The sequence below is a fragment of the Hippopotamus amphibius genome, chromosome 1, assembly GCF_030028045.1.
Source record: "Hippopotamus amphibius kiboko isolate mHipAmp2 chromosome 1, mHipAmp2.hap2, whole genome shotgun sequence".
In the NCBI taxonomy this organism is placed as follows: domain Eukaryota; kingdom Metazoa; phylum Chordata; class Mammalia; order Artiodactyla; family Hippopotamidae; genus Hippopotamus; species Hippopotamus amphibius.
The window spans coordinates 94741051-94767403 of record NC_080186.1 but is presented as its reverse complement, the minus strand read 5'-3'; the positions used below and the strand labels follow the sequence as shown (position 1 = coordinate 94767403).

Genomic DNA, 26353 nt, shown 5'->3' with positions numbered 1-26353 from the left:
CTTAGCCCACTTTGTGATCACTTAAATGTGAGACAGCAATGACCAGGATTTTGAAATAGGATCAGGTCTTTGTGTACCAGCTGAGACTTTGGTCTTATTGGAACTAAGTGCTCCAGTAGATAGAAAGGGTAAACTTGTTTACCAGCTAAAACTATGAAAATCTAGAACAAATATTCAAGCAGATCCCCCTAACTATATGGTATTCAAAGTGGGTGTTGAAAGAAGTCTTTGAAGACCAAAGTAGGTGAAATTAACTTCAAAGATTGTCTCAATGGAGGACAGTAGTACTTGAGAAGCCTAGATGTTGGGAAAAATAGAAGCAAGCTAAACTGGGCTGAACCCCAGTCTTCTGTCCTGACCACAGAAGTAAATTGGGCTAAGGAAGTGAATGAGCTCCGGGTTTCTGCTCTTGACCTCTGTAGGAACATTGGTCTTTGGGAATTACCAACATACAAGTGGGTAGGGATGCCCTCTCTCATGCAGATGTTTAAATATCTATGTAACATTTTTTCCACATGCTTTAAGTCACTATTGTTAATTACACCTTTATTAGGTGTGGTAACAGTGTTTTCTTAACTCATTGCAGACAGATACTTTTATTTTAAAATGTACAAATGAATTACTAGAAAGCTGAAATAAAAAAGACAAGCCTTGAGTTTTTTTTCTTCTCTTTACTAGATTCAACAAATAGGAAATTACTGTATCAAACAGCTGTAAAATTTCTAAATGCTTCCTCTTAATTTCTAACTTACCTTGTGAACAGGTAACAGCTTGCAGTCTGGCACTGAGTGTGCAAGCTGCACTTTGAGTGTACTTTATACCAACAGAGCTTCTCAAACATTAACACCTGGGGCTCTTGTTTAATTCGACTCTTATTTAGTAGACCTGAGGTGGTAGTGGGAGTGATGGTGCTGAGATTCTACATTCCTAACAAGCTCTCAAGGGATACTGATGCTGCTGGTCTGCAACCACACTTTTCTGTAACAAGTCCTGAAGCTTATGTACTTCATAAGCTATTCTGATTTTCACAGTGATCTTTTGAGCTAAGAATTCTTATTCCATTTTATTTATGTTAAAGTCAGATTTATTGACGTATATTTCCAGAGTAAAATTAAACGTTTTTAGTGCACAGTACGGTGCATTTTAACAAGCGCATACAGTTGCATTAACACCACCATAATCAAAACACAGAGCAGTTCCATCACTCCCTCCCTGCCCCTCAGCACCTGGCAACCACTGATCTGTTTTCTGTCTCCATAGTTTTGCCTTTTCTAGAATGTCATGTAATGTATGGCTGCATACACCAGTTCATTCCTTTTTATTGCCGAGTAGTATTCCATGGTATGTATGCCACACAGGTTGCTTATCTATTCACCCATTTAAGGACATCTTGCTTATTTATGGTCTTGACAGTTATGAAGAAAACTGCTATAAACATTCCTGTACAAGTTTTTTGTGCAAACATAAGCTTTCTCAGTCAAAATTTTGACAGGTAATTCCTCTATTTACTACAAAAAAAAAAAAAAAAAAAAAAAAAGAAAGGAAAGAAATGAAAGAAGAAAAAAAAATTAAGTCTGAGATGACCATTTCAAGCAGCTTCTCTTCAAGTACAGTGTTCATAGCAGGGATTAAAAGAGGCTTTTAAGGGTGGATAGGAAATTTGATGAAGTTTGAAGGCCTTTCTGAAGGAAGAGGATAATTCTTAATAAAACTGGAAACGGTAACTAAAATAAGCAAATAAATTGGTTTCAAGGTGATTTTACCAAACAAGCAGTTCTCAGTTTACAAACTCTAGATATGCATATGTGTTAAATATATAAAATAGTATGAGAGGAAGTAGATTCAAGGCCTGAGTTCCTGGATTTTGTGGGAACTAGTCTTTGTTTAGTGATTCAGAAAATATGGGCAGAGCTTTATTTAATGTACCTGTATCTCCTGCAGGTAACAGGAACACAGTGAGAGTTTGTATACGCAGCTGTGAATGAACAGAGAATTAGTGCAATTAATATCTCATCTGATTGGCACTTGAGAGTATTAAGATCTTTCACATACAATATACGGCCTTGTTTTTATGAGGCAGATATTCATACACTCGTTTTACTGATGAGAGGCTGCCCAGAGAAGTTATGCCACATCTCCAAGTTTACACAGCTGAAGGATTAGGACCCTGCCTAGTACTTTTTTTTCTTTTTCTTTTTCTTTTGAAGGCTCACTGTTCCTTCACTTATCCAGTGTTACGCAGTAAGAAGTTGTCTTTCCTGGGCAATAAACCCCAGCCTTGTTAACTGCATCCGTCTTGAGAGGGAGGGGCCTGAGGTTTTTCTGATAAGTGCTGATGGCAGATGCTCCCTAAGATTTATCGGGGCAGATCACACTAACTAAGCTGTAGAGCTAAGTAGTCCCTCTTTTGACCGCTGCGCGTCTGGATGGATGTTGATCATTGCTGCAAAAGACCCTTGAGTCCGCTCCACCCAGCGCCTCGTTTTGTTGAGCTATAATTATTTAACACTGTATTAGTTTTAGGTGTTCCTTTTTGTTTTTAAGTTGCATTCAGATTTAACGCCTCTGCTTCTTGAAGCTTAATTCCCATCCCAGGTGAGCAGCCACCAACTCTCTCATTTTTGTGAATAGAAAACAGTCCCAGGGATGTGTAGTGTCTGTGGAGTTGCAGGGAAAGTGAGAGATCTGTGCGAGACAAAGCCCGAGAAGGCCCGGTTTCCCTGCAGTGAGCACTATTTCTGGGCAGTTCGCCAGGGTTCCAGGCTCGAAGGGAGGGACGCTAGAAGTTAAGTAACCTGAGCTTCAAACTGCTCCCCGGTCCCCCGCCTCCCCCTTCCCCCTTCCCCCTTGAATACGCCGATGCAGAATCCCACAACCTCCGGGAACTGGCTCCCCGTTCCGCACCCCTGACGGCTCGGCTCGGCTCGGCTCGGGACGGAGGGCCGCTCACTCCGCAGGTCCCACAGCCCCTCACGGGCCCCACCCTGCAACCCTTTCATTTCCTGCCCGCCCCAGGCAGCGCTGGGCGCGTCCCCCGCGCCTCTCGGGGAGGCCGGCGCTGGGCGAGCTCCTCCCCAAGCAGCCGCGGGAGCGGCCACTCCCCGCGCGCTGAGCCGGGCTCGGGGGAGGTCTTGGCTCTTCTCAGCCTGCGCGTCGCGGGCCCCTCGCAGCCAGGCCTAGCGCCCGAGCAGCCCTAGGCCGCCCCTAACCTGCCTCGGCTGGGCCGGCCCGCGCCTCCGGGACCATGCTGCGCTGGCTGCGGGGCTTCGTGCTGCCCGCGGCGGCCTGCCAGGACGCGGAGCCGCCGACGCGCTACGAGACCCTCTTCCAGAAGCTGGACCGCAACGGGGACGGCGTGGTGGACATCTGCGAGCTGCAGGAGGGGCTCAAGAGCCTGGGCATCCCCCTGGGCCAGGACGCCGAGGAGGTGGGTGGCTGCGGGGCGCGGCCCGAGGGCCGGGAGGCCTGCGGGGACTCTGGGCGCTGCCAGGGCGGAGGGCGGCGGCCCGCGGCTCTGCAGGAAGAAGCTGGAGCTGTGGCTTCCAGCCCGCGAACGGGATCAGAAGCCCGGGAATGGGGACCGCGGCCGGGTACCCCGGAACGCACGCGCGGCAGGATCTGAAAGGCCACCGGTATTTTTCCTGAAAATTTAGTGCAGTGGGCACTCTGGCTCACTCTAGTAATTTAAAATCCTGTACCCAGTAGTGTTGGTCTGAATGCATCCCAGGCCTTTTTTAAGCCTGTGCAAAAATGTAGCCACTTTTCTTCTTTTTTTCTTTTAGCTTTCACACTTCAGTGGGCCCCACGGTCCGTAAAAAAGCTCACGTTTTGTACCTCTCCGAAGCTGCTTTCTTACACGGGCTAGTTTGTCTCCTGTTCCAGAACTGTTTGAAAACCAATAGTATGTTTCCCCCAACTTCCCGTTGAGGAGGAGAGGCGACATTCCTTTGTTTAAGACATTCTTAATGCCCAAAGTACATAGGTTGACCCTGAAGGGTTGGTGCATCGCATGAGTAATTTCAGCTTCTCTGAGTCATTTTAATTGTGTCCCTGTAGTGCAGCCTCTATCTAGTGATAGGGTGGAGATATTTGGAACCTCTCCAACCCCACCTTAACGTAAGAGGATACTTAGGCATTCCTATCCCAAGAGGGAAAGTGATTAGCCGACAAGAGCCAGCAGCTGTTCTATGGTAGCTATATTTTAAGCTACTCACTCAGTGTCTTTAGTGGTTACAGGTCTCTTCAGGTTACTATTTCTTCTTGGGTCAGATTTAGTAAGTTACAGTTTTTAGGAAACTGCCCATTTTATCCAAGGCTCATAATATTTATATTCACTTATGATTTTTAAAAAAGCTCTGACTGTATCTCTAGTCATGTTCTGTTTTATTCCTGATATCTTCCCACCCTCCCCGCTTCCTCTTCAATCTTGCCAAATCTTTTTTTCTTGCCAATCTTTTTTTTCCCCCTTCAACCTTTCTCTCTTTTATTCATACACTGAAAGAACCAACTTTTGGTACTTTTTGCAGATTGTTTTTAAAATTGTCTTCCATTAACTTTTATTTATTTCCGTCTGCTTTCTTTGGGTTTACTCATTTGCCCCCTTTCTGATTTCTTGAGTTGAATGTTTGGTTCATTAATTTTGAGCTACACTATCCCTTTAATCACTTCTTTAGTTGCATCCCATAAGTCTGTACTTTTATTGTAATTTAGTTTCAAGTATTTTCTAATTTCCAATATGATTTCATCTTTGACCCATGAATTATTTCAATGTGTGCTTTAAGTTTCCAAATATATGCTTTTTTTGGTTGGTTCTTTGAAAATATGAATAAAATAGACAAATCTCTGGCAGGATTGATTAAGAAAAAGAGAGAGGAACTCAGGAATAAAGAATGTCTTTTGTTTTCCAAAATTTATATAAGAACAAATTATAAAATAATTTATAGAACAGGATGGCATATATTAATCACATACATATCATATGAAAGTGTATTTTATACCTACATACATACACACGTATATAATATCACTCTCTGTGATCATGCCAGGTATTATTAACTATTCCCAGCACTCTTTTTTGATGGATATATTCTTCAATAAAAGGTTAATAATGGTTACTTCTGGATGCTAGGAGATAAATTACCTTTTTACTTTTTTATTCACAATTTTTGTATTATTTCAATTTTTAAAAGCATTATTATTTTTACGATTAGGAAAATAGAGGGTTTTTTTGTTTGTTTTTTTGTTTTAAAAAAATATCATCTCCTCTGGGATGAGCTTTTCTGGACCACCTCTATAGAAGAGTTGGTCACACCCTACTATTTGTAGAACTTTGTCTCATATATCACTACTGCTATAATTTTCAAAAGGTGTTATTTTTATTTATTGACTGTGCCCTCCACTAAGACCAAACATCTTGAAGATGAGGGTCATGTCTCAGTAATCTAAGCACAGTGATATAAAAAGATTTAAGGCTATGATTTGAAATACCCTAAACAAGGCAGTGGCTCATTTGAAATCATTAAAAGAGAAAATTTAACTGTAGACAATTGTTAGTTCTTTTATTTCCAGCATATGTAGGACAAGAAAATCAAAAATTCTCTTGTTGCAAGATACCTAGAAATGCTGGATAAAATAAGATAAATATATAAAAGCTATTTTTTTGAGCAGTTTTTGGTTTACAACAAAATTGAGAGGAAGGTACAGACATTTCCCATACACCATCTGCCTCTAAACATCACATACATACTGTCTCCCATTGTCAGCATCACTCATCAGAGTGGTACATTTTTTTTTTTTTTACCAAGAGTGAACCTACATTGACACCATTATCACTTTAAATCCATAGTTTACCTTAGGGTTCACTCTTGGTGTTGTATATTCTGTGGGTTTGGACAAATGTATAATGACATGTATCCATTTTTCTAATATCATATAGAGTATCATTACTGCCCTAAAAGTCCTTGTGCTCTGCCTATTCATTCCCACCCCCCACCCCTGGACTACTGATCTTTTTATTGATTCCGTAATTTTTCCAGATAAACATCTTTTTACATGCATAGGTGAGCTTGTAAGAAAATAAGAAAAATCTAGTCAAACTACCTGGGTTTAAATCTTGGTTCTGCCACTTACTGGTTAATTTTGGGCAATTAAAGAAAATCTTTTTAGCTTCAGTTTCCTCATCTGTTTCAGAGGTAACGTGAGTACTTATCTATTCCTCACAATAACCCTATGAGATGAATTAAAAATATGTAAAGTATTTAGAATAATGCCTGGTACCTAATAGGCAACTCATTAACCATTAGCTTTTAAATTATCTAATGCTGTTACTGTAACATCACTTTTCAAAGAGGGGTGTCAAAATCTCCTCTATGGTTGTACATTTGCCAGCTTTTCTTTATAATTCTGTTGACTTCCCCCTTTATTTTAAAAATAGACTATATAATGGGCTATACTACTGGCGTATTCAAATTCAGCGTGGTTTTATCTTCCTGGTGAATTGCCCCTTTTATCATTATGCTTTCTCGCCTACCCTTAGAGCATGGTTCCCCCCATAGTTTCTAAATGCCGAAGTCACTGCACTAGCCAGCGTGTTCCCCTCAAAGAGGTTGTTTTCCCAGGTCATCACTGGGAAATCGTCAGCATTTGGGCTCCCACCTTGTACAAGGCATCCTCCTTGCCCCATGTTCCACGCAGGGCTCTTTGCCTGCTAGGCAGTGAATGAGCCAGTTCCCAACCCCCATGTTCTCACCTTTTGCCTTGGGCTACTCCTGGTGCTAACTGCATCATTTCTGGGCCTCCTAGGAGCAGAAACCCAGATGGGATTGGGTGTGCAAAAGAAGGGTAAGGGAGAGGAAACAGGAGTGAGTTGCGGGGGTCTTCAGACCACGATGCAAGTTTAGCCCCTGTTAGAAGAGTGGAAGAAAGAAGGAGGTTTAGGAAGAACTTCAGACCAAAGCATAGGTGTTAGGCAGTCTCAACTAGGCTAACGAGGAGTCGCTGAGGAAAGGCAATCTGTTAGGAGAGTCCTGTGGTGGCTGCCCCGTGCTGTGCCAGTCATTGGTTGGAGCAGCCCAGGGCAAGTGTGGCCTTGGAGGGGGTGCTGCAGTGAGTCTAGAGGTCCAGAGGGTGGCAGGTTGGCTGTCAGTCACCTCTGCTCCCACAGCAGCTTCCCTTGTGGGGCGATCTGACCTGGCCTCCACAGGCCACTGCTTGGCCCCCACAGATCTTCTTCTCAGCATAGGTTTGGGGAGCGGTCCCTCATTGTTCTCAGCCTCTGTTCCTCAGGGAGGACCGTGGAACAAACTACAGTCCCCATTGCTTCACTTGGCCACAGTTGGTACTCATGATTTCCATTCTTGACTGTCTTAAATTCCACTCACATTCAGCTAGAATCTCTGCAGGTCTTTGTGACTTACCTGGTGGTGTGACCCAAACGTTCCTTCCTGCAGGGTCTGAGCTTCTCAGGCCAGTGTTGCTGCTGGGCATCCCTGGTGTCCACGTGGATCATCTGCGTTCCATAAGTATTCCTCTCTGTCTCTGTGGTGTAGAAGCAGCCCTGCTTCCTGCTGCTCAGGGCCAATTTACACCTACTAAGAGGGTGACTTTTTTTCTTGTCTGTTGGTCCCTGGACTCAAGGAGTTCCAAATGTCCAGGTGGAAGTTATAGCTTGTAGTTCAATGGGACCTTTATTGTGTTCTCTGACAAGGGTGTATCTGTCCTTTCTGGGTACCAGAAACTAACCCTGAAGAGCCCAGAGTTGCGGGGATGGGAAGGAGAAAGTCCCCAGTGGGTCATTGGGAGTGACAGTAAGTGGGACTGCTCCTGCTTCCACGAGTTCCTGGACTCACGTATTCTTCCTTTTGGGTAGATCTCTGATTTAGTGCATATGCTGCATCCTGAAGGGTGGCAACCCATTTTTGCCAAATATTGTCTTCTAGGTGGTGCTTCGGCTATGCGTTCAGTAGGTCATTCCAGCATTCTGTGAAGTTGGCTGCTTCTGGATGGTGTGGTGTGTGAAATGGCCAGTGGATCCTGTGGTCTTGGGCCCACATCCACACTTCTTCCACTATGAAGGGATCTGCTGGTCAGATGCTGTGTTCTATAGGGATTTCACGCCTGTGGATCGGGCATTCCACAAGCCCCCAGATAATGGTGCTATCTGAACCTTTGTGGGCAGGAAAGGGAAACACCTGCCTTCCTTTGAGGAAGATGCAGTGCCCCTTCCACCACAGGAGGCACCCAATATAACTGACTTTCCACCGAGTGACCAGTTGGTCTTCTTGAGGAATAGTGTCATATCAGGGCCAGGCAAGGGCCAGATCGTGAAACGCATTGAGGACCTGGTGGGTGGTTTGGACTTTTTATCATATGAGTGATGGGAGCACTTGGGAGGTTTTAAGCAAGAGGGGACGCAAGCAGACTTATGACTTAGGAAGATCACTCTGGTGGTTGTGCAAAAACAGATGGAGGAAGAGAGGGTGTGGCGGCAAGCCTAGGCAACAGTAGCCAATCAAATACTTGGAATTAGGATTATATGTCAGTCTTTATGGGGGAGAATTTCAGAGGCATAGATCAAGGGTTTGCATAATGTCAGGGACTGGGGAGATTATCCACTTGAGTATCTAGAAGTGAGAACTGTGGGGTGACTCTTCAAGGGAAGGTTTCAAGATAATTTTCATCTAAACCAATACTCAACCTGAAGTGAAATCTATAAAGTTCCACCTGGCTTGATCTCTTCTCCATGTTGCCAAGCTTTTGTAATGAACTCAGCATGTAGAAGAGAGCAAATTTCTGTTTAAAAGTTCTTCTAGGCCTTAGATGGAAAGAATGTGGAATATAAGAGTAGAATGTAGAAAGTAGGCATAAGGAAGATGATAATTTTAGGAATATAATAAGGAGTACTAGCCGTTACTAAGTGTTCCAAAAGTATACAGGGAAGGGAAAAGACATCAAGATAAGTCCTAAGACAAAATTAAGAACTAGCTGGAGGCAAACTCACTGTGGTTTCTTCTGATATGAGCGACCCTCCTTTTCCATGTGTTTCCAGATCTCCTCATTATGAAATTTGTGTTTTATTGATAGAAGAGACAAAATTCACAATAAGTTCTCCTAGGACTCAGGGATTGAGAGTAGTAGGTAGTATGAGGAACAAGGAGATACGGTAGTTATTACTAATTTTCCCATGAGAAGCTAGTAATCCTGTCTGCTTTTTAGAGTATTTTTCATTGTTTTTCATCAAAGGCCACATTAGAACATTCTAAAAGGCAATCCCAATGTTTGGATGTCATTTTGAGAGACTCTGAGGAAAAAAAATTGAGAACATCAAAGAGTAGAAGAAATAACCTGAATTTTAATTTACTGAAATGGAAATCAGAAAAATAAACATGTTGATGAAGAGTAGCAGTTTTAGCTGGAAGTATGCTTATTTTGGTTCAGTTTAGGCCTGCAAGACTTTGCAATAGTGTAGGACCAAAAAAAAAAAAAAAAAAAAAAAAATCTGGATCTAGAATTAAGACAACAAAATGATGAGATGATCAAGTCTATGTCTTGCTCTCTCCTATCAGTTCTATAACATGCTGTCAGTCTGTTTCCTTTATTCAGAAGTCTGACTGTGACATCTGTCTTGTCTCCTTGGTCCTGTAGACTCTTGTGCCTGCCTGGATGTCTGTCTTCTGAGTCTTTGTGACTACTTGTGTTCTCTGCAATGCCCAGGGAAGGACCATTCCCTGTGGACTGTAAAATTCTCTTTTGTGGGAGAATTCATTGTTGATTGGGCCACAACACATCTTGTGAAAGAGCATTACGTGTTTGCCACTGCTCAACAGCTCTGGAGAGAAATGTTTATTGCAAAGCCTGCAGTAGTACTTATAACTAATCATGGCGCAACCTCCTCCTGGCAAACCCATGGGTAGTTCAAGGACATGTGATGGTCCTCTTTGTGTTGTCAGTACTTGATGAGTAAATAGAGCAAAAACTGACAGATAATGGAATGATTAGATTTTCTTAATGAATTAAAAAAATGTACTTTGGGGGAGCATTTTTATGTTCACAGCAAAATTGAGAGGAAGGCCTAGAGATTTCTCATATCTCCCCCGCACCTATACATGCACAGCCTCCCCCATTATCAACATCGAGTGGTAACATTTGTTACAGTTGAAGAACCTGCATTGACATATCACCCCAAGTCCACAGTTTGCCTTAGGTGTGGTATGTTCTGTGGGTTTGGACAAAAGTATAATGACGTGTATCCATCTTTATAGCATCATACAGGGTATTTTTACTGCCCTAAAAATCCTCTGCTCTGCCTATTCATCCTTCCACCCATTTCTCCAACCATCTGGCAACCACTGATCTTTTTATTGTCTCTATAGTTTTGCCTTTTCCAGAATGTGATATTGCTAGAGTCATACAGTATGTAATCTTTTCAGATTGGCTTCTTTCACTTGGTAATATGCATTTACGATTTCTCCATGTCTTTTCATGGTTTGATAGCTCTTTTCTTTCTAGCACTTAATAATGATCCGTTGTCTGGATGTACCACACTTTATTTACCCATTCACCTACATCTTGGTTGCTTCCAACTTGGCAATATGAATAAAGCTGCTACAAACATTTGTGTACAGGTTTTCACATGGACATACTTTTTCAGCTCCTTTGGGTAGATACCAAAGAGCACGATTGCTGGATTATGTGGTAGAAGTGTGTTTAGTTTTGTAAGAAATTGCCAAACTATCTTCCAAAGTGTACCGTTTTGCATTTCCACCAGCATGAGAGAGCTCATTACTCCATATGAATTTTAATATTCAAGTTTTTAAAGAGTACTCCATATTTTAAAAAGCAACTTATGTAAAAAGTGTAATTTTGACTGTGAAACTACACTTCCACATTTCCAGTGCAGCCAGATGAGGGACCACAGGTGTATATATAGGGAAGCCAGAGCTCTCAGTGGTTCCAGAAAGTGGTGATTAAGAAGATGCCATAAACGTTGTTTATGAGTATCTCCTGACTTCTTTCTGGACCCCAGTGGACCTAACTTCTGTGCATTTTGAGATTATCCTCCCAAGTGTGGTGCCAAAATCTGTAAGGATGGAGATGGGGCTCTTTCTGTTCAGCAGCGTTGCTCTGGAGCCGCTGCAGATACCGGGTGAAGATAAGGAACTAGGGGGAGAGGATCACAGGAGGAAACGCCCATGGAGGCAGATTTTCATTCTGGTCTCAAGCTTCATTACAGTAATTCCCAAGTGCCTTAACCTTTGAAGAAGAAGTCTGAGAAAGGTGTGACCAAACAACTTAAAAAAAAAATGTTGGGCCAACACCATCAGTCATTATGGTCCCACAGTCCACGTCTCAAAACTCCCCTACCCACTTTTCTCTAAAAAGAAGTTCTACCTTTAGAGACAGACCTGTGCAGAGGTCTTTCAGGAAGCTTCTGGAGAAAAGGCTCTTCCTGGAGGGAGGTGGGAAACGGAATCTGATTGGCTGATCTGGGAGTGGGGCGGGGACTCCATGGCCTCACACTCCAGGCCTGGCCCCCAGCAAGGCTCCCACCGTCGCTCCCAGCACACCACGTGCCTCTGCTCAGAAGCCATTGCGATGCTCGCCCTCTTCCCCGTTCTGTACCTGGCGGAGGGGCTTTGGCTTTGGTAGCAGAGAGGCGGCTACTCTTTTAGGCCTCTTCCAACTCAGCCTGTGGTGGGCAGATCTCCCCATCCTCCCTCTCACATGCACGTTGGGGAGACTCACGGGGGTCGCAGCGTGGACCCCCAGAATTGCTTCTGCCGCCAGAGACATCCCAGATGGATGCCTTCTATGAAGAACTGTTTTCGTCCCTAGACCACAATGAAGACGGGACCCTGGACATCCTTGAGCTTCAGGATGGCCTGCAGGACGTAGGGGTCATTCAGAATGAAGGGAAGGTGGGCCTCAGTGGGGCTGTGATCGCAAAGATGTTGGGGCTGAGAATTCAGGAGGGGCCTTGGGCAGAGAAGGGTAAAGCCAAATTTACACGTTCCCAGGCTTGGCCTGGGCCCCAGTGTGGTTTTCCGGTTAATTACTAACGTTACTGTGTGAAGAATAACAACGTTCCTAATACTCCTCTCAAGTATTTTTCTCTCTGGCTCTAATAAAACTTCTAAATTCAAATCGCTCTCAAGATGTTGGCTGCAGCCTTCTTTTTGGAGTCACCTTGTTCAGTTCCTCACCTGTTATTAGTAGCCTAGATGGGCTTCCTGGCGGAAGATGCTCCCTTCCCACCTTGGGGAACTGGCATAATCACTATGTATGTGTTTTGGGACTCGTGTGGCCATTGGAAATTCTTTGATACTGTATTTTGGTTTCTGTTTGTGGAAGGAGGGTGGGCAGTCTGAGTGGCTTGTATTCTTGGGGTTTCACCCATGCTGGTGTTTCCTCATAAGGTGCCTTAATCATCAGACCTTTGAAGAATGAGCTTGGGCATTGTTTCCTTTGCAGATCTTTTTACTGGCAACCTAGATTAGAGGATCCTTCTCAGGATGCAGTCCCTCATACATATTTCTCTTAGTGTATTTCCAAGATATTTTCTGCTCAGAAGTCATTATTGAGTAAGATTATTACTTTCCAATTATATTTGCTCTTCGGATGGCAAATTCATTTCAGATACTGGGCACTTCATGCTCAAAAAGCTGTCAGTTGAATTCTGTCGTGTTAAAATTTGGTAAAACTCTTCCTATTAGCTGTGGGAACTTTGGGAGTCTTTAATCATCCACTCTGTCATTCATCAGTTGTATTTTGAGCACATTCTATATGCCAAGCACTGTGTCCTGGTTTCCTCATTTGTCACACCAGAGGCCTGGACTGGATGTGGTCTGTAGACCAGGCCAGTCCAAAATATTATCTCTGTGACGTTCACTTGAATTTTTAAATTGCGTTTTTCCTTTTAAACCTAAATGTCCTTCACTTTTTTATATATCTCTGTTTGTTTGCTCTTTAATTCTTCTAGGTCTTTGGTAAACTTTTCGACCTTTGCATCCAGTCTTTTTTCAAAGTCCTGGATCATCTTCGCCATCATTATTCTGAATTCTTTTTCTGGAAGGGTGCCTATCTCCTCTTCATTTAGTTGCTTTTCTGGGTTTTTATCTTGTCCCTTCATCTGATACAAAGTCCTCTGCTTTTTCATTTTCTCTATCTTTCTGTGGCTGTGGTTTTCAGTTCCACAAGATGAAATACTGCTCATACTGCTTGATACTGCTGTCTCCTTCATGCTTTTTTAAAGCTACTCTTGTACTCAGATTTTCAAGTGTGACTTGTATTTGTTTCTTTGATACAGACTAACCTTTCATAAGAAATTCTGGATTGTGCCATAAGCAAGTTTAATCCTTTGAAACACATTTCTTCTGTATCAAAACAAATTTTTTGTATATTTGTCTTTTGTTTTCATAAGAGATGGTGTGAGCCATATAAATGCTTTTTATGACTGATGACAGCTCACATATCAAAACTCTGTCAGGCTCTGCACCAACCACATAGAACCTTATATATTTCAGGGAAACTGATGCGGCTTTTCCTCAGGTGATGGTGACACGTGTAGGAAGTTTTGATGTGAGTTTTCTCCCACACATCTCCAGCTTCCCTAGTAGAAAGTTTATTTATATAGATTGAGAATTCATTTGATTTTTTTTTTTTTGTCCTTTGTCTAAGTTGTAATACACAAAAACGCTATTACATTGGAATGGAGATAATAGAACCAAACCCGCATGGTTCTGTATTCATTTTCTATATTCCCTTTTAGTCCTTGGTCCATGGGCATATTTTTTTAAATTATTATTATTATCTTTTATTTTTATTTTTTACAGCACAACTACAGTTTTGGTTACGGCTTTCTTCATTATATGGTAAACTTTTTCCCCGTAGCTACAGAGTTTTCACGATTATCATTTCAACGGCTGCGTAAATTGGCCATTAAATGGATGGTCTTTAATTTGCTTAAACATCCCCCTTTGTTAGAGGTTGAGATTGTTTAGATTGTTTTCAGTTTCTGGATGTTATAAATCATGTAATGTTGACCATCTTCTTAAAGTAGGCTTTTCCTTCTCATGAATTATTTTCTCGGGGAGAAAAGTGAGATCATTGGATCAAAGATTGTGGGCATTTTCACGGTACTTGCAATGGTAAAGCCAAATTGTTTTCAAAAAGGATCGTTTCCCATCAATGTGTGAGAAGATGAGTTTGACTATAACTGAAGAAGCATTTGGTGGTGCAGTGACAAACCTTTGTTTTTCTTTGTTGCTATTTCAATAGATGCGAAATGATTTCCCATTTGGTTAACAGAGGGATGGAGAATTTCTCTTCATGTGTATTTACTAAAGATACTTCTTCCTATGTGGATTTCCTGTTCAACCCATTCATCTGTTGGCATCTTGAGTTTTCAGAACGATTAGCATGAACTCTTTATATTATAGAATTATCAGTGCTCTGCCTGACACATTGCTACAAATATTTTTCCTAGACTATTTCTCTTTTAGTTATCTTGTTCCTTTCCTGCAAAGCTTTTGTACTTTTATATTTTTGAATCTGTTGGTTTTTAAATTTTTTAAATTTTTGTTTTTTTTTCATTTTTTAAAAAATGAAAAAAAATAATTTTTTAAAATTTTATATTGGAGTATAGCTGATTAACACTGCTATATTTAAAATGGATTACCAACAAGGACCTATATAGCACAGGGAACTCTGGTCAATATTACATAACAACCCAAATGGGAAAAGATTTTGAAAAAGAATAGATACATGTGTATGTACAACTGAATCACTTTGCTGCACACCCAAAACTAACATCAGCTTGCTCTTTTCATTCTCATTTGTCCTGCTATTTGTTTGTTTGTTTATTTATTTGAATGGTGTAAACATTTTATTTTTAAAAATTAAAAAATTTTTAAGCTTTTTACTGGAATATAATTGCTTTACACTGTTATGTCAGTTTTTGCTGTACAACAAAGTGAATCAGCTGTATCCATACATATATCCCCATATCCCCTGCCTCCCTATCACAGCCCTCTAAGTCATCACCCATCATCTAGTTGATCTCCCTGTGTTATATAGCAACTTCCTACTAGCTATCCATTTTACATTTGGTAGTATGTATTGATTTTTTAAGTATAGAAATGGTGCTTATGTAGTGCTAAGAAAGAAAAGATATAACTTTTTATTCTGATAACAGACTTTTTGAATGACATTTGATTTAGGTTTTTTTGTTTGTTTGCTATGAAAAGTGAGAGACTGAATATGCAAATAGTGGTTAGACTATACTTAAAATTAAACTTTCATAATGTATGCAAATGTCAAATCACTATGTAGTACACCTGAAATTAACATAATACTGTATGTCAACTATATTTCAATTAAAAAAATTTGAACTTTGATCCACAACCTGCCCAGAAAACTACCCCTTGACTATAATAAACAATCCAGGAAGCCAACCTGCTATAAGTCACACTTACTTGGAAGCCAGGCTGCTGTCTCTGGTGACAGTCCAGGAAGCTAAACAATAACTTCTGTAACAATCAGCCTAAAATAGCCAGAAATTAATTGGTACCTGAGAGTTTCCCCAATTTTTGTGCCTGCTTCCAACTTAGGACCAACCAGAGAAAGCTGAATATGCCCCCCTAACCAGTCACACAGGATGCCCCACTTTTGCTTTAGCCCACATACAGTTTTCCCAGGCCAACAGTTTACAATCAGGGCACACCCCAAAACTCCTTTTTTTCTACTATAAAGCTTTCCCACTCTTCTTCCTGCCTTCCTGCCAAAACACAAGTGACAATGGCTAACTTCCTTGCTATAGTGAGCTCAGAGTAAATAGCCTTTACTTTTCTCCTTTGATTGATCTTTATTTCCACAGAGGAATAGACAAGAAAACTCTGAAGTCAGAGTCATTAGACAGTTATAACTCTGGGAATCTTTATTTACCATAAGAAAGGCTAATGAAATATGGGTAAAAAAAAATCAAACTATTCAAAGACAGTGCTAGAGATGTCCTTTAAGTTGTAATTTCTAAAATGATAGTTGTTCACTGTTCTTTTCATTGACCAAAATATAAACTTCTTAGATGAAACTTAAGTACATAAATGGGGCCCCAGAATGCTGTGACATTTTCTCGTGGATTATGCAAATCTCAGTGTATATGTTGAGTAATCAGAAGATAATTTCCAGATGGAAATCATCCTCAATCTAATTTGTGAAAGTGATTAAATAACAATAATTGCTTTCCAATGACAATACAAACTGATTTGATTTTTAAACTGTAAGTAACAATTGATGGAATTTGAATTAAGGCTATTTAAGTTGCAGATAAGAGAATCCAACTCATACTAGTTTAAACAAAAACAGCTAGAATTCTTTGTAGATACTCTTTATTAGTTTGAGGAAGCATCACTCCTAGTTTGCTCAGAGTTTTTAGTCATAAGTTATACTGAATCCATCAAATGTTTTTCCGCATTTATTAAGGTGATTACATGACTTTTCTTTTTTATTCTGTTACTGTGGTTAAATTATAAGATTTAAAAAACTATGTTAACCTAACCTGGCATTACTGGAATACATTTATCTTGTGTATGTATGTGTGTCCACATATATTCATGTATACATGTGTTATGTACATATGTACATATAATATATAGCATTATACATGTACATATGTGTATATATAATACATATAGTATTATATATGTATATATAGTATCCATTTTATATATTGTATTCATATAATTATAGTATTATCAATTTTATATATTGTATTCATATATATTATGTGTGTATATATATCAATATATAATGTGTGTGAAACAATATATTTCTTTCTCAAAAGGAATGATTTTTCTTAATAGAGACAGACAGTTTGATATGACAATTTTTTATAAGGATCATCTTTAGGAAAAGATTATTTAATTTTGGAAATCAAAGGGAAAAAGTACTATTTTAAACATTTAAGTCAAGATTTTGTCTTCTGTGTTGGAATTTATAAAATATATGTCTTAATAGGAAAACAGCCAATCTGCTTGAAGTATTTGTACAAGAAAATTTAGTATTTTTAACCTATATAAAAATATCTATAATTTTTTTCTTTTTTGTAGAAAATTTTTAGTACTGGTGATGTCAACAAAGATGGGAAGCTGGATTTTGAAGAATTTATGAAGTACCTTAAAGACCATGAGAAAAAAATGAAATTGGCATTTAAGAGTTTGGACAAAAATAATGATGGTGTGTCTTTGTTTTCTGTTTATCACCAGCCATGAAGAAGCACGTCTCATGCTTCCAAAAGTCTAAAACAATGTATATTTAGTCTGTCTTTTTTTAGATGATAATTATTACTTGTGATAATACTTGTTTTTCTTAGTAATGATTTTTATATAGAATGTTTTTAGTGAAGAAAAGTTATATGTAGCTTTGTCCAGTGAATCATAAACTGTGAGTAAGGCCTTTGTAAAATATTAATTATGGACTCTTATACTAATTTGACTTAAAGCTATGGGTTAAAAATAATAATTATGTTTTTTTGCTCTCTGGACAAGAGAGATTTATTTTTATTCATACTAAGCATAAGTATTATGTATTCTACAATTTAAACAGCTTCCAGATTATCTTATATTTGATAGTCTTTTTGAAAGAATTACATGTGATCAGAGAAGATACTCTGATTCTGAAAGTTAGAAAAGAAAATACTAGATAAACATTTAAATATATACCTTCTGATTGGAATCATGGTTTTTCAAAAAGTAAGGGCCACGGTAGGCGAGAGGGAGGATCTATCAAACCCTTATCACCAGAGGCAACCTTTGATAGGAAGAAGGCATTTATTTTTAAAATGTATAATGCAGCTTCAGACCTTTCTGCACACATGAGTGGTCAAAGCCATTCCATTCACAGATTTGTTTTTCAAGAAACAAGTTAAACAAATTAATTGAGAGAAAATATGATTCACACCAGGGGTAGGGAAACTGTGTGTGTGTGTGTAAGTCCAGATAGTATTTTAGCTTAGTGGGCTGTGTGATCTCAGTTGCAGGTACTCATCTCTGCTGTCACAGTGCAGAAACAGTCACAGATAATATGTAAGTGAGTAGGTGTGGCTGTGTTCCAATAAAACTTTATTTACAAAAGCAGACAACTGGCCTTATTTGGCTAGAGGGTTATAGTTTGCTGGTCCCTGATTTATACTGAACATTGACTTCAGTTAGATTCAAGGCAAGTTCCTTCAAACAGACAACTAAACCCTTTGAATGGCTTTGATGATCATTCAGATCTGTGTCTCAGCTAGGAAGAGGCTGGTTTGTGGTAGAAAGTAGAACTGTTAGAACATTCCTTACCGCTCATAAACCTTACATTGTATGTTCTAGGTCTACTTTAGTCCAATCTTATAGCAAAATTCACTTCTTACAATCAACTTTGTTTCTTCCCACAAACTTTCATCCCACCCTGAACCCTCTACTCTTTTGCCGCAGAGAAGGGATTGTCTGTGTAGAGTTAGGGCAGGCAGTTGCTGGGAGATGGAGCTACCTCAGCATCATCTCCAGGTAAGTAGAGGCTGATCATTCAGTATGTACAGTATGCACGTATCAATGGTTCATTTCAGAAAATTCTAAACAAACCAGAAGAAATAATTAAAGGCGAAATCTTTCATTTTTTATTGAAGTATAATTGATTTACAATGTTGTGTTAAAGGTGAAATCTTATGATACATTTGTAGTAAATGCAAACGGTTTCCCCTTAATTTACCTTGTTTGTATTAGTTTAAAAACACTTTCTCGTTATAGGTTCATATTTTTATTAGATTTTTCTTAAAGCAAAGCATATATAGTCTCTCCTCATTATTTGTGAATTATATATTTGAGAATTTGTCTACTTGCTAAAATTTAACTCCAAAAGTAACCCCCAGGTCCGTACTCACAGTGCTTTTGCAGTCATTCACGGCTTCACGCAGAGCAGCCACAAATTTCATTTGCTTGGTGAGCAAGTTTCTAGCTGAGATAGAATGAGGTGATGTTCCACATTCTTGTTTTAGTTTTGTATTGTAAACAAGTCCTTCTGCAGTCCACTGGGTGCCATGTTTTTTGCATTTTTGTGCTTTTTATTGGTAATTTCACTATTTACAGTGGCTGCCAAGAACAGTGCTGAGAGGCTGTCGAGCGTTCCTAAGTGCAGGAAGGCTGTGATGTACCTTCAGAAGAAAATACGTGTGTCAGAAAAGCTTCACTCAGGCATGAGTTATAGTACTGTTGACCATGGGTTCAATGTTAATGAGTCAATAATGTGCATTAAACAAGGCGTCTTAAAACAGAAATACACAGAAAACAGTTTCGTGTTGATTGGTTGGTGAGAATATTGTGACCAGAGGCACGGGAACCTAACCCTGTATTTCCCTGAGAAACAATGGTTCGGTTTTCCTTGATTCTGTGTTCACGGTGACCTTAGAGAAAGTAGCTACCGTGAATAATGAGAATCAACTGTATTTCTTTGAGAGTGAAATTGTACAGGAGATTATTCAGAGTGTTATTTAAAGAATTTCATTGCTAACAGAGTGATGCCTCTAACTGCTTTTACAATGTCCAGATTCTCATGCTGTTCCTTTCCTCTCCCTAAGAGAAGTCTCTCCAAATCCTGTCATTCCTTCGAAGTCCTTCCCTTAAATGGGGTCTTTCCTTTCACCACTAACAGTAATTTTTGTCCTGTTTTCCTGGAGAACTTTGCTGTTAATCCTGGTTTGGCATCAGACTCTCTCTTACTTTGTTTTCTTTGCCTCTTCCATGCATACTATTCTTAGGATCTTCATGGGTCTGTGAGGTGCTTGAGGGAAATGCAGTCTTACATTTATTGCTTATGTTTTCTCTTTCTTCCCTTCTGATTCTTCTCCTTTCTACAACATGCTCTTATAATAATAATTTTCCTGCTTCCATCATCCTGCTATCCCTACTTTTATTTTTATCATCAGATTTCTCGAAAGAATATTCTGCACTCTTTGGCTTCATTTAGTCATTTTCTACTTTCTTTTAACTCAGTGCAATACATCTTTATGCATAATAAATGCTCAATCATTTATTAAAATGTAGAAAAGCATACTTTATAAATTAATAGATCCTAGCTTAATTGAATTTACCTCAAAGTCAGAGTATCTTGATTTGAATCTCAGTTCTGTTGCTTCTTAATGTTGTTTCTTGGTTAGGCCATATAAGTGCTCAGTCTATTCTTTACATGGAATATCATTATTTACCTACAAGGCTGTTAGGATTTTTGAATGAAATAATGTGTGTATATTTAATGTATTTGTTAAAATTTGAGTCAGTGTTGTAATATGTACTTAAGCAAATCTATAACTCATATTAATTCATAATTTTACCTTAATCAGTTCAAGGCTCTCCCTTATAAAGTGAGGGATTTGAAATTCATGATTTCTAAGGTCCTTATCAGTTCTGAGTTTATAATTTTTATTTTTTAAAGGAAAAATTGAGGCTTCTGAAATTGTCCAGTCTCTCCAGATACTAGGTCTAACTATTTCTGAACAACAAGCAGAGTTGATTCTTCAAAGGTAAGTTCTTCATCTATTGACAATTTTTTTTTTAACTTTAATTTTAGTCTCCTGTATTGGCGATCTGTGTTTGTAAGTGTGGATTAAAACAATTCTTTGTACCTTACCATTCCTCACTATGTACACTCAATATCTTTCTCCCCTTTTTCTCCCTTTTCATTTTGTGTTGTGCATTTTTTCGAGCCCTCCAGGGCTGGTGCATTAGAAGAAGCTCTGTTTTCTCTTTTACATGACTGCTTTACTACTTGCACAAAACGCTTCACTTCTGAAACTTCTGTTCACCAAATATGTGGATTTTCCCCCCACAACAAGTGATTCTCTTTGACACCAGCTTGGTGTCCTACAATGTAACTCAATTCTAACATTGTCTACCTGGAGGTAGTGTCAGATCCCACAGGTTAAGGGCTCAGTTTCACAAGAGTGCTCTCTGCTTTGGATGCCAATTGCAAGTAGTAGGTCCCCAGGTTACCCACATCTTCTGTCCAGCTTGGCTACAAATCAGAGGTTCCCATGACCTTCTCCCCCTTGGATTTGATTACTTGCTAGAGGGGCTCACAGAACTCAGGGAAACATTTATTTATGTTTACCAGTTTACTACAGGGTATTATAAAGGATGCAAATGAAGAGCCAGACAAAAAGATACATAGGGGCGGTCTGGGAGGGTCCCTAGCACAGGTGTCTTTGTGGAGTTTGGGTGTTTCCCCCTGCCAGTGTGTGGATGTGTTTGCCAACCAGAAGCTCCCTAAATCTGTGCTGTTGGGATTTTTATGCAGGTTTCTTCATATAGGCATGATCAATTATTAACTCCATTTTCAGTCCCTCTTCCCCTCTGGAGAATTGGGCTTGGGGTGTGGGAGGGGAAAGGGGCTGAAAATTCCAAGTTTCTAATCATGGTTTTTCTGATGACCAGCCCTCATCCAGGAGCCACCCACAGAGTTGCCTCATTAGAACAAGAGATGCCCTAGTGCTCTTATCACTTAGGAAATTGCAAGGGCTTTAGAGGCTCTGTGCCAGGAACAGGGAGCAGAGACCAAATGATATATTTTCTATTATCTCACAGTGTTTTAAAAGGGAGTGTCTGATTGTGTTTTCTGTAGTGGAAATCAGTGATTGAGTGCGCAGCCATCAGTATGACTCGTATACCTCCAGATGTCAGCTTCTTTTCTGCCATTTCACTGTCTCTTAGTATCCCCAAAACTGAATTCTTGGGAGAGAAATCCGAAAGGTGCTGATTGAAACAGCTGAGGCCGAGTCATCAGCGTATGAGACTATGAATCAGTTGGTTGAAATACAGTCTCCTAGTTCTACTTTTTCAGTGGAAGATATGGGTAGGGAGTAGCTGAAATAGGTAGGCTGTCTCTCCCAGATATGTGCACTTCATGTATCTGTATCTTCTGCTCTCAAGTAAAAATCCATTTTCCTTTTAGGCTTCATCTACATTCCCCCTTTCCTCTCATTTTATTACCTCTAGTTCCCTCTCCACGTTTACTGAGGACCTTGGCACTTGTCAAATAGTCGTTTTCTCTTTGCCCGAAGTCCTCGGAAGCTTCAGTATTTGTGCTGGCAACTCCTCTTTCTCGCATCAGTGTCCCTTGGCTTCCTCAACACCCCTGAGACTTCCATTCCATTTTGCCCAGTCCCTCTCAGGATTGTATCATCATCATACAGGAGTCTTAAACACCTGTATCCTACCTTCTGACGCTTCTTCCTCCAGATTCTACACTGTCTCGCTCCTACGGTACTTGCGTTTTGACTTACAGATCTCTGGCCCCTTCATTCCCACCAATCCATCAATCTCCTCTTGATCGATTCCTTCCATCACTCCTACTTTCTTTTCCCGTGTCCTGAACCATCCTCTCAGTTGTTCTCTTTGCCCTAGCATTTGGGCTATTAAACATTTCTAGAGAAAAATGAAACTGTACAGGCCTGAGAATAACTAAGACATTCTTGGAGAACCATAAGGAGCCAGGGCCTGCCCTATCAGATATCAAGAGTTGTTATAAGCTATAATTAAGACTTAGTGGTATCGCTACACAGATAGACAAGTTGACAGATGAAACATACTATCCCAGAAACAGACCCATCCATGTTTGGGATTTGTCATATGAGAGAAGCAGCTTTGCAAATCTCTGGGAAAAGGAGAGACTATGCAATAAATGGTTCTGGTACACTTGGTTATTCATGCAGACAGAAATACAGTGAGATACCTACCTCATGCCATACACAGAAATCACAGACAGAAAATGAACTTATCATTACCAAAGGGCAAAGGGGGGGGGGGGAGAGATAAATTAGGAGTATGGGATTCACAGATAAAAACTGCTATATGTAAAATAGATAAGCAACAAGGATTTACTGTATAGCACAGGGAACTATATTCAATATCTTGTAATAACCTATAATGGAAAATAATCTGAAAAATATATATATAACTGAATCACTTTGCTGTACACCTGAAACTAACAAAATATTGTAAATCAACTATACTTTGATTTAAAAAAAATCAAACTAAATGTGAAAGTTAGACTGTAATACCTTTAGGGGGAAAAGAAGGAAATGTCTATATCTCAATATAGGGAAGAATTTATGTTAAAAAAATACAAAAGTCAGTAACCATAAATGAAAAGGTTGATAAATTCAGCTGTATTAAAATTAGGAGCGTCTATTCATGGATGCTATAAGTAAAGTGAAAAGACAAAGAGAAGGTACTTGCCAGTTTATAACTTGAAGGATTGAATCAACTATGTAAAGAACTATACATATTTAAGAAAAAGACAGGACCCATTAGAAAAATGGGCAAAAGATATGAACAGGCATTTCACAAGGGGTAAAGCATGAATAGCAGATGACTGTGATGAGATGCTCAACTTCGTTAGTAATTTGAAGAGAAATGCGATTTAAACCCACAGTGAGACTCTCTTATTTAAGAAGTTTATCAACACTAAGTGTTCTGTGGCTTTAAGCTACAGAGTTTGGAATTCATTTATTCATTCAATAAATATTTGCTCTGTGCTAGGCACTGTTCTAGGCACTTTGGTCATATCAGTGAATAAAATCAACAAAAATCCTTACCTTGTGGAAGATGCTCGCATGCATGTATGGGAGGCTGAGGGGCAGAGTCAAATAATAAACAGTTGCACTAAAATAGGAAATAGTGATAGATGTAGATGTATAAATACTGCAACCCAGAAGAATAGCGTTGTAAACATCAGTAGTAACTAGGACTGTTATGAAAATATGGAATGTTAACACCTCTGTGCTGGGACAAATGAAAGTTTACGTGTAATTTCGTGTATGCCGGTCAAAGTTAAAAGTGGCGCTGGAAAAAATAGTCATAAATATCTGAACGTCGCATTTTATTGGACTGCCACCTTTATGCATCACGTTCATACAAGTCATAGAATAAATACACAGCTTGGAGGAGACACCAAAACTTTTTTTCAGAGATACTCATTCATTCAAATAAATGAGCCTTTCTTTGTGCTGACCACTTTGAGTGCTGGGTCTACAGTAGTGAACAAAACAGTCAAAATCTTGGGCAGTATAGAGTTGTTTTTAGGAAAAAAAAAACAGGTACAAATGACATTATTGCCAAGAAACTTCTAAAACGAGCAAAAAATTAATGAAAAATAGCCAAGGCTACAATATATTAATTTTAAATGTTGAAGATAAAGTACCAGGATTTCTTAAAACTCAAAAGGCCCAACCAAGTTTGATTTTATTTTTTACAATCACTCTAATTTGTTTAGCTTAGAGAAAGTTGGAGAAGGAACTTGATGGCATATTTTGAGTATATTCCAAAGTCACATCCAAATGTTACAATAGAACATTAAGAACTATCTTCCCTAAGCAATGAAAGAAAAAATGGATCATAAATCCATTCATTACTATTTCCCAATTTTATCTTCCAGCATTAGTGTTTGATAGCGCATTGACTTAAAGTTTGACAGAGCACCAGAAGTTGCCTTTAGTGAGGTGTGTAATTTTGGGGCCCATTTTTATCTAAATGGTTAAAACTAACAGATCATCAAATGCTTGTTGCCATTTCCAAAAACCTTATAAGAATATTAAGATGGAAGAGAAACTGTCATTCTGCAACATGGCCAGTAATGTTAGTTTTATTTATAAATTTAATTTTGTTCTTTAATCAGCTTCTTTTTATTTTCAGCATCGATGCTGATGGGACAATGACAGTGGACTGGAATGAATGGAGAGACTACTTCTTATTTAACCCCGTTACAGACATTGAGGAAATTATCCGCTTCTGGAAACATTCTACTGTGAGTACACTTTGTGTATTAATTATTTGGAGCTGTGAGCCATTGGTATAGTTATCATCCAAGAGCACTCTGTAACACTTACAGGCCAGGGGACCCAAATCTCAGTAGCTCTTTGATTTGTAGAGTTCTTCATATTCTGTTAGGTGTATATTCATAGTATCTTAAAAAACCCCAAGACTGCTTAAACATTGCAGATATAGTTCCTATTTTTGCCATTCACAAAACTTGGAAGAGCTACTGCCTTCCAAAAATCTTATGATGATAAGTTGCTCAGCTTTTATTGGTATTTAAGTATTCTGTCCTTGGCAAGTGTAAAAGTTGCAGGCTTTTGCTTTTTACACATAATACATTGCCTAAATAATGTTAATACCTGTGGTTGATAATGGCCAAAGATCCCTTCTAAAACTTGCTTGTTCAGTCAACTGCCTAAATTTATCTCTGGCATAAGGCACCTATAACAATCATGGAAGGTTAAAAAATCTTCACTCATCTGCTCAGCACTGCACACCTATAGTATTCTTTTAAACATTCAAATTTTAATTAAATTTCATTAGTATCCTGCTGAAATATCCTGGTGTAAATGAAATTCATTTCATTGTGTAATCTGTTCCTGAAAACAATGGGTACTCTTTGAAGGAATTTTTATTTTTCTAATGGGCTTGACTTCTGTACTTATTCCTGAATTTCAGTGCATTTTATATGCACTAAATGAAGCCTAGAGTTCACATTGTCACCAGTAACCATGCCTAAACTTACCTAGAATTACCTAGGCATTGTGGAATTATTGGTGACTAATGCCTCTTCAACTATGAGTATAAAATAATACTATATTAGTAGTTCAGTTGCCTTGATAAATTTTATACTTATGTGAAGTCATATTTACATAATCAAATTCTTACCGTATCTGTGGAGATAGTTAATAATAGTTGAGGCTACAATCATGTATCCATTTTATTGATAGTAAAATGAAGAAATACAGGGTTACTACTATAGCATAGCTCCTTATCCTGACACTCTTACCTATAAAATCTTTTACACCAGAATCATTTAGATAATAAAGTTTTAAATATATTATCAAATTTTGTTTCTGTCAGGCTATGTTTATAATCTACAGTAATGTTTAGAGTAGATTGGAAGGTAGATCATTTTAAACAATACCTTCCCATAAGCTAAATGCTATATAGAATCTATTGCCTGTTTTAAATGTGACATTTATATAAATATTTATAGACAGACTCTATAGGAAATGAGTTTAGGGATACTCAAATTACAATTTTAACTTAATTTTTATTTACATATTTAGAGCACATATCGTGGTATAAAGTATAATGTGGATATAATTTTGAGATAAAGTGTGTATCTTTAAAGAACTGACTATTTTCTGTCTGTAGCTAAGGATTCACTACATCTGAGAGAATGCTGCCCTTTCATTCTGACTTAAACTTAGGAGTTATTCTGAATCTATTAAGAAAAAAGGTTGTAATTATTGGTTTGTAAATTTGTAATTACTGTTAATTTTCATTTC

At 39.0% G+C, this 26353-nt stretch overlaps 1 protein-coding gene across 1 annotated transcript in view; it reads left to right on the top strand.

Moving 5' to 3' along the window:
• Nucleotides 1–2883: 2883 nt before the first annotated feature.
• LOC130845028 (mitochondrial adenyl nucleotide antiporter SLC25A24) overlaps nt 2884–26353 on the top strand; it is a 43507-nt gene continuing 20037 nt past the window's right edge. The window contains exons 1-4 of the mRNA XM_057721595.1: nt 2884–3427; nt 17103–17229; nt 20461–20548; nt 24717–24828. Of these exons, the coding sequence (XP_057577578.1) occupies nt 3245–3427; nt 17103–17229; nt 20461–20548; nt 24717–24828 (510 nt within the window). The 5' untranslated portion in view covers nt 2884–3244. The remainder of the gene's footprint in view (nt 3428–17102; nt 17230–20460; nt 20549–24716; nt 24829–26353) is intronic.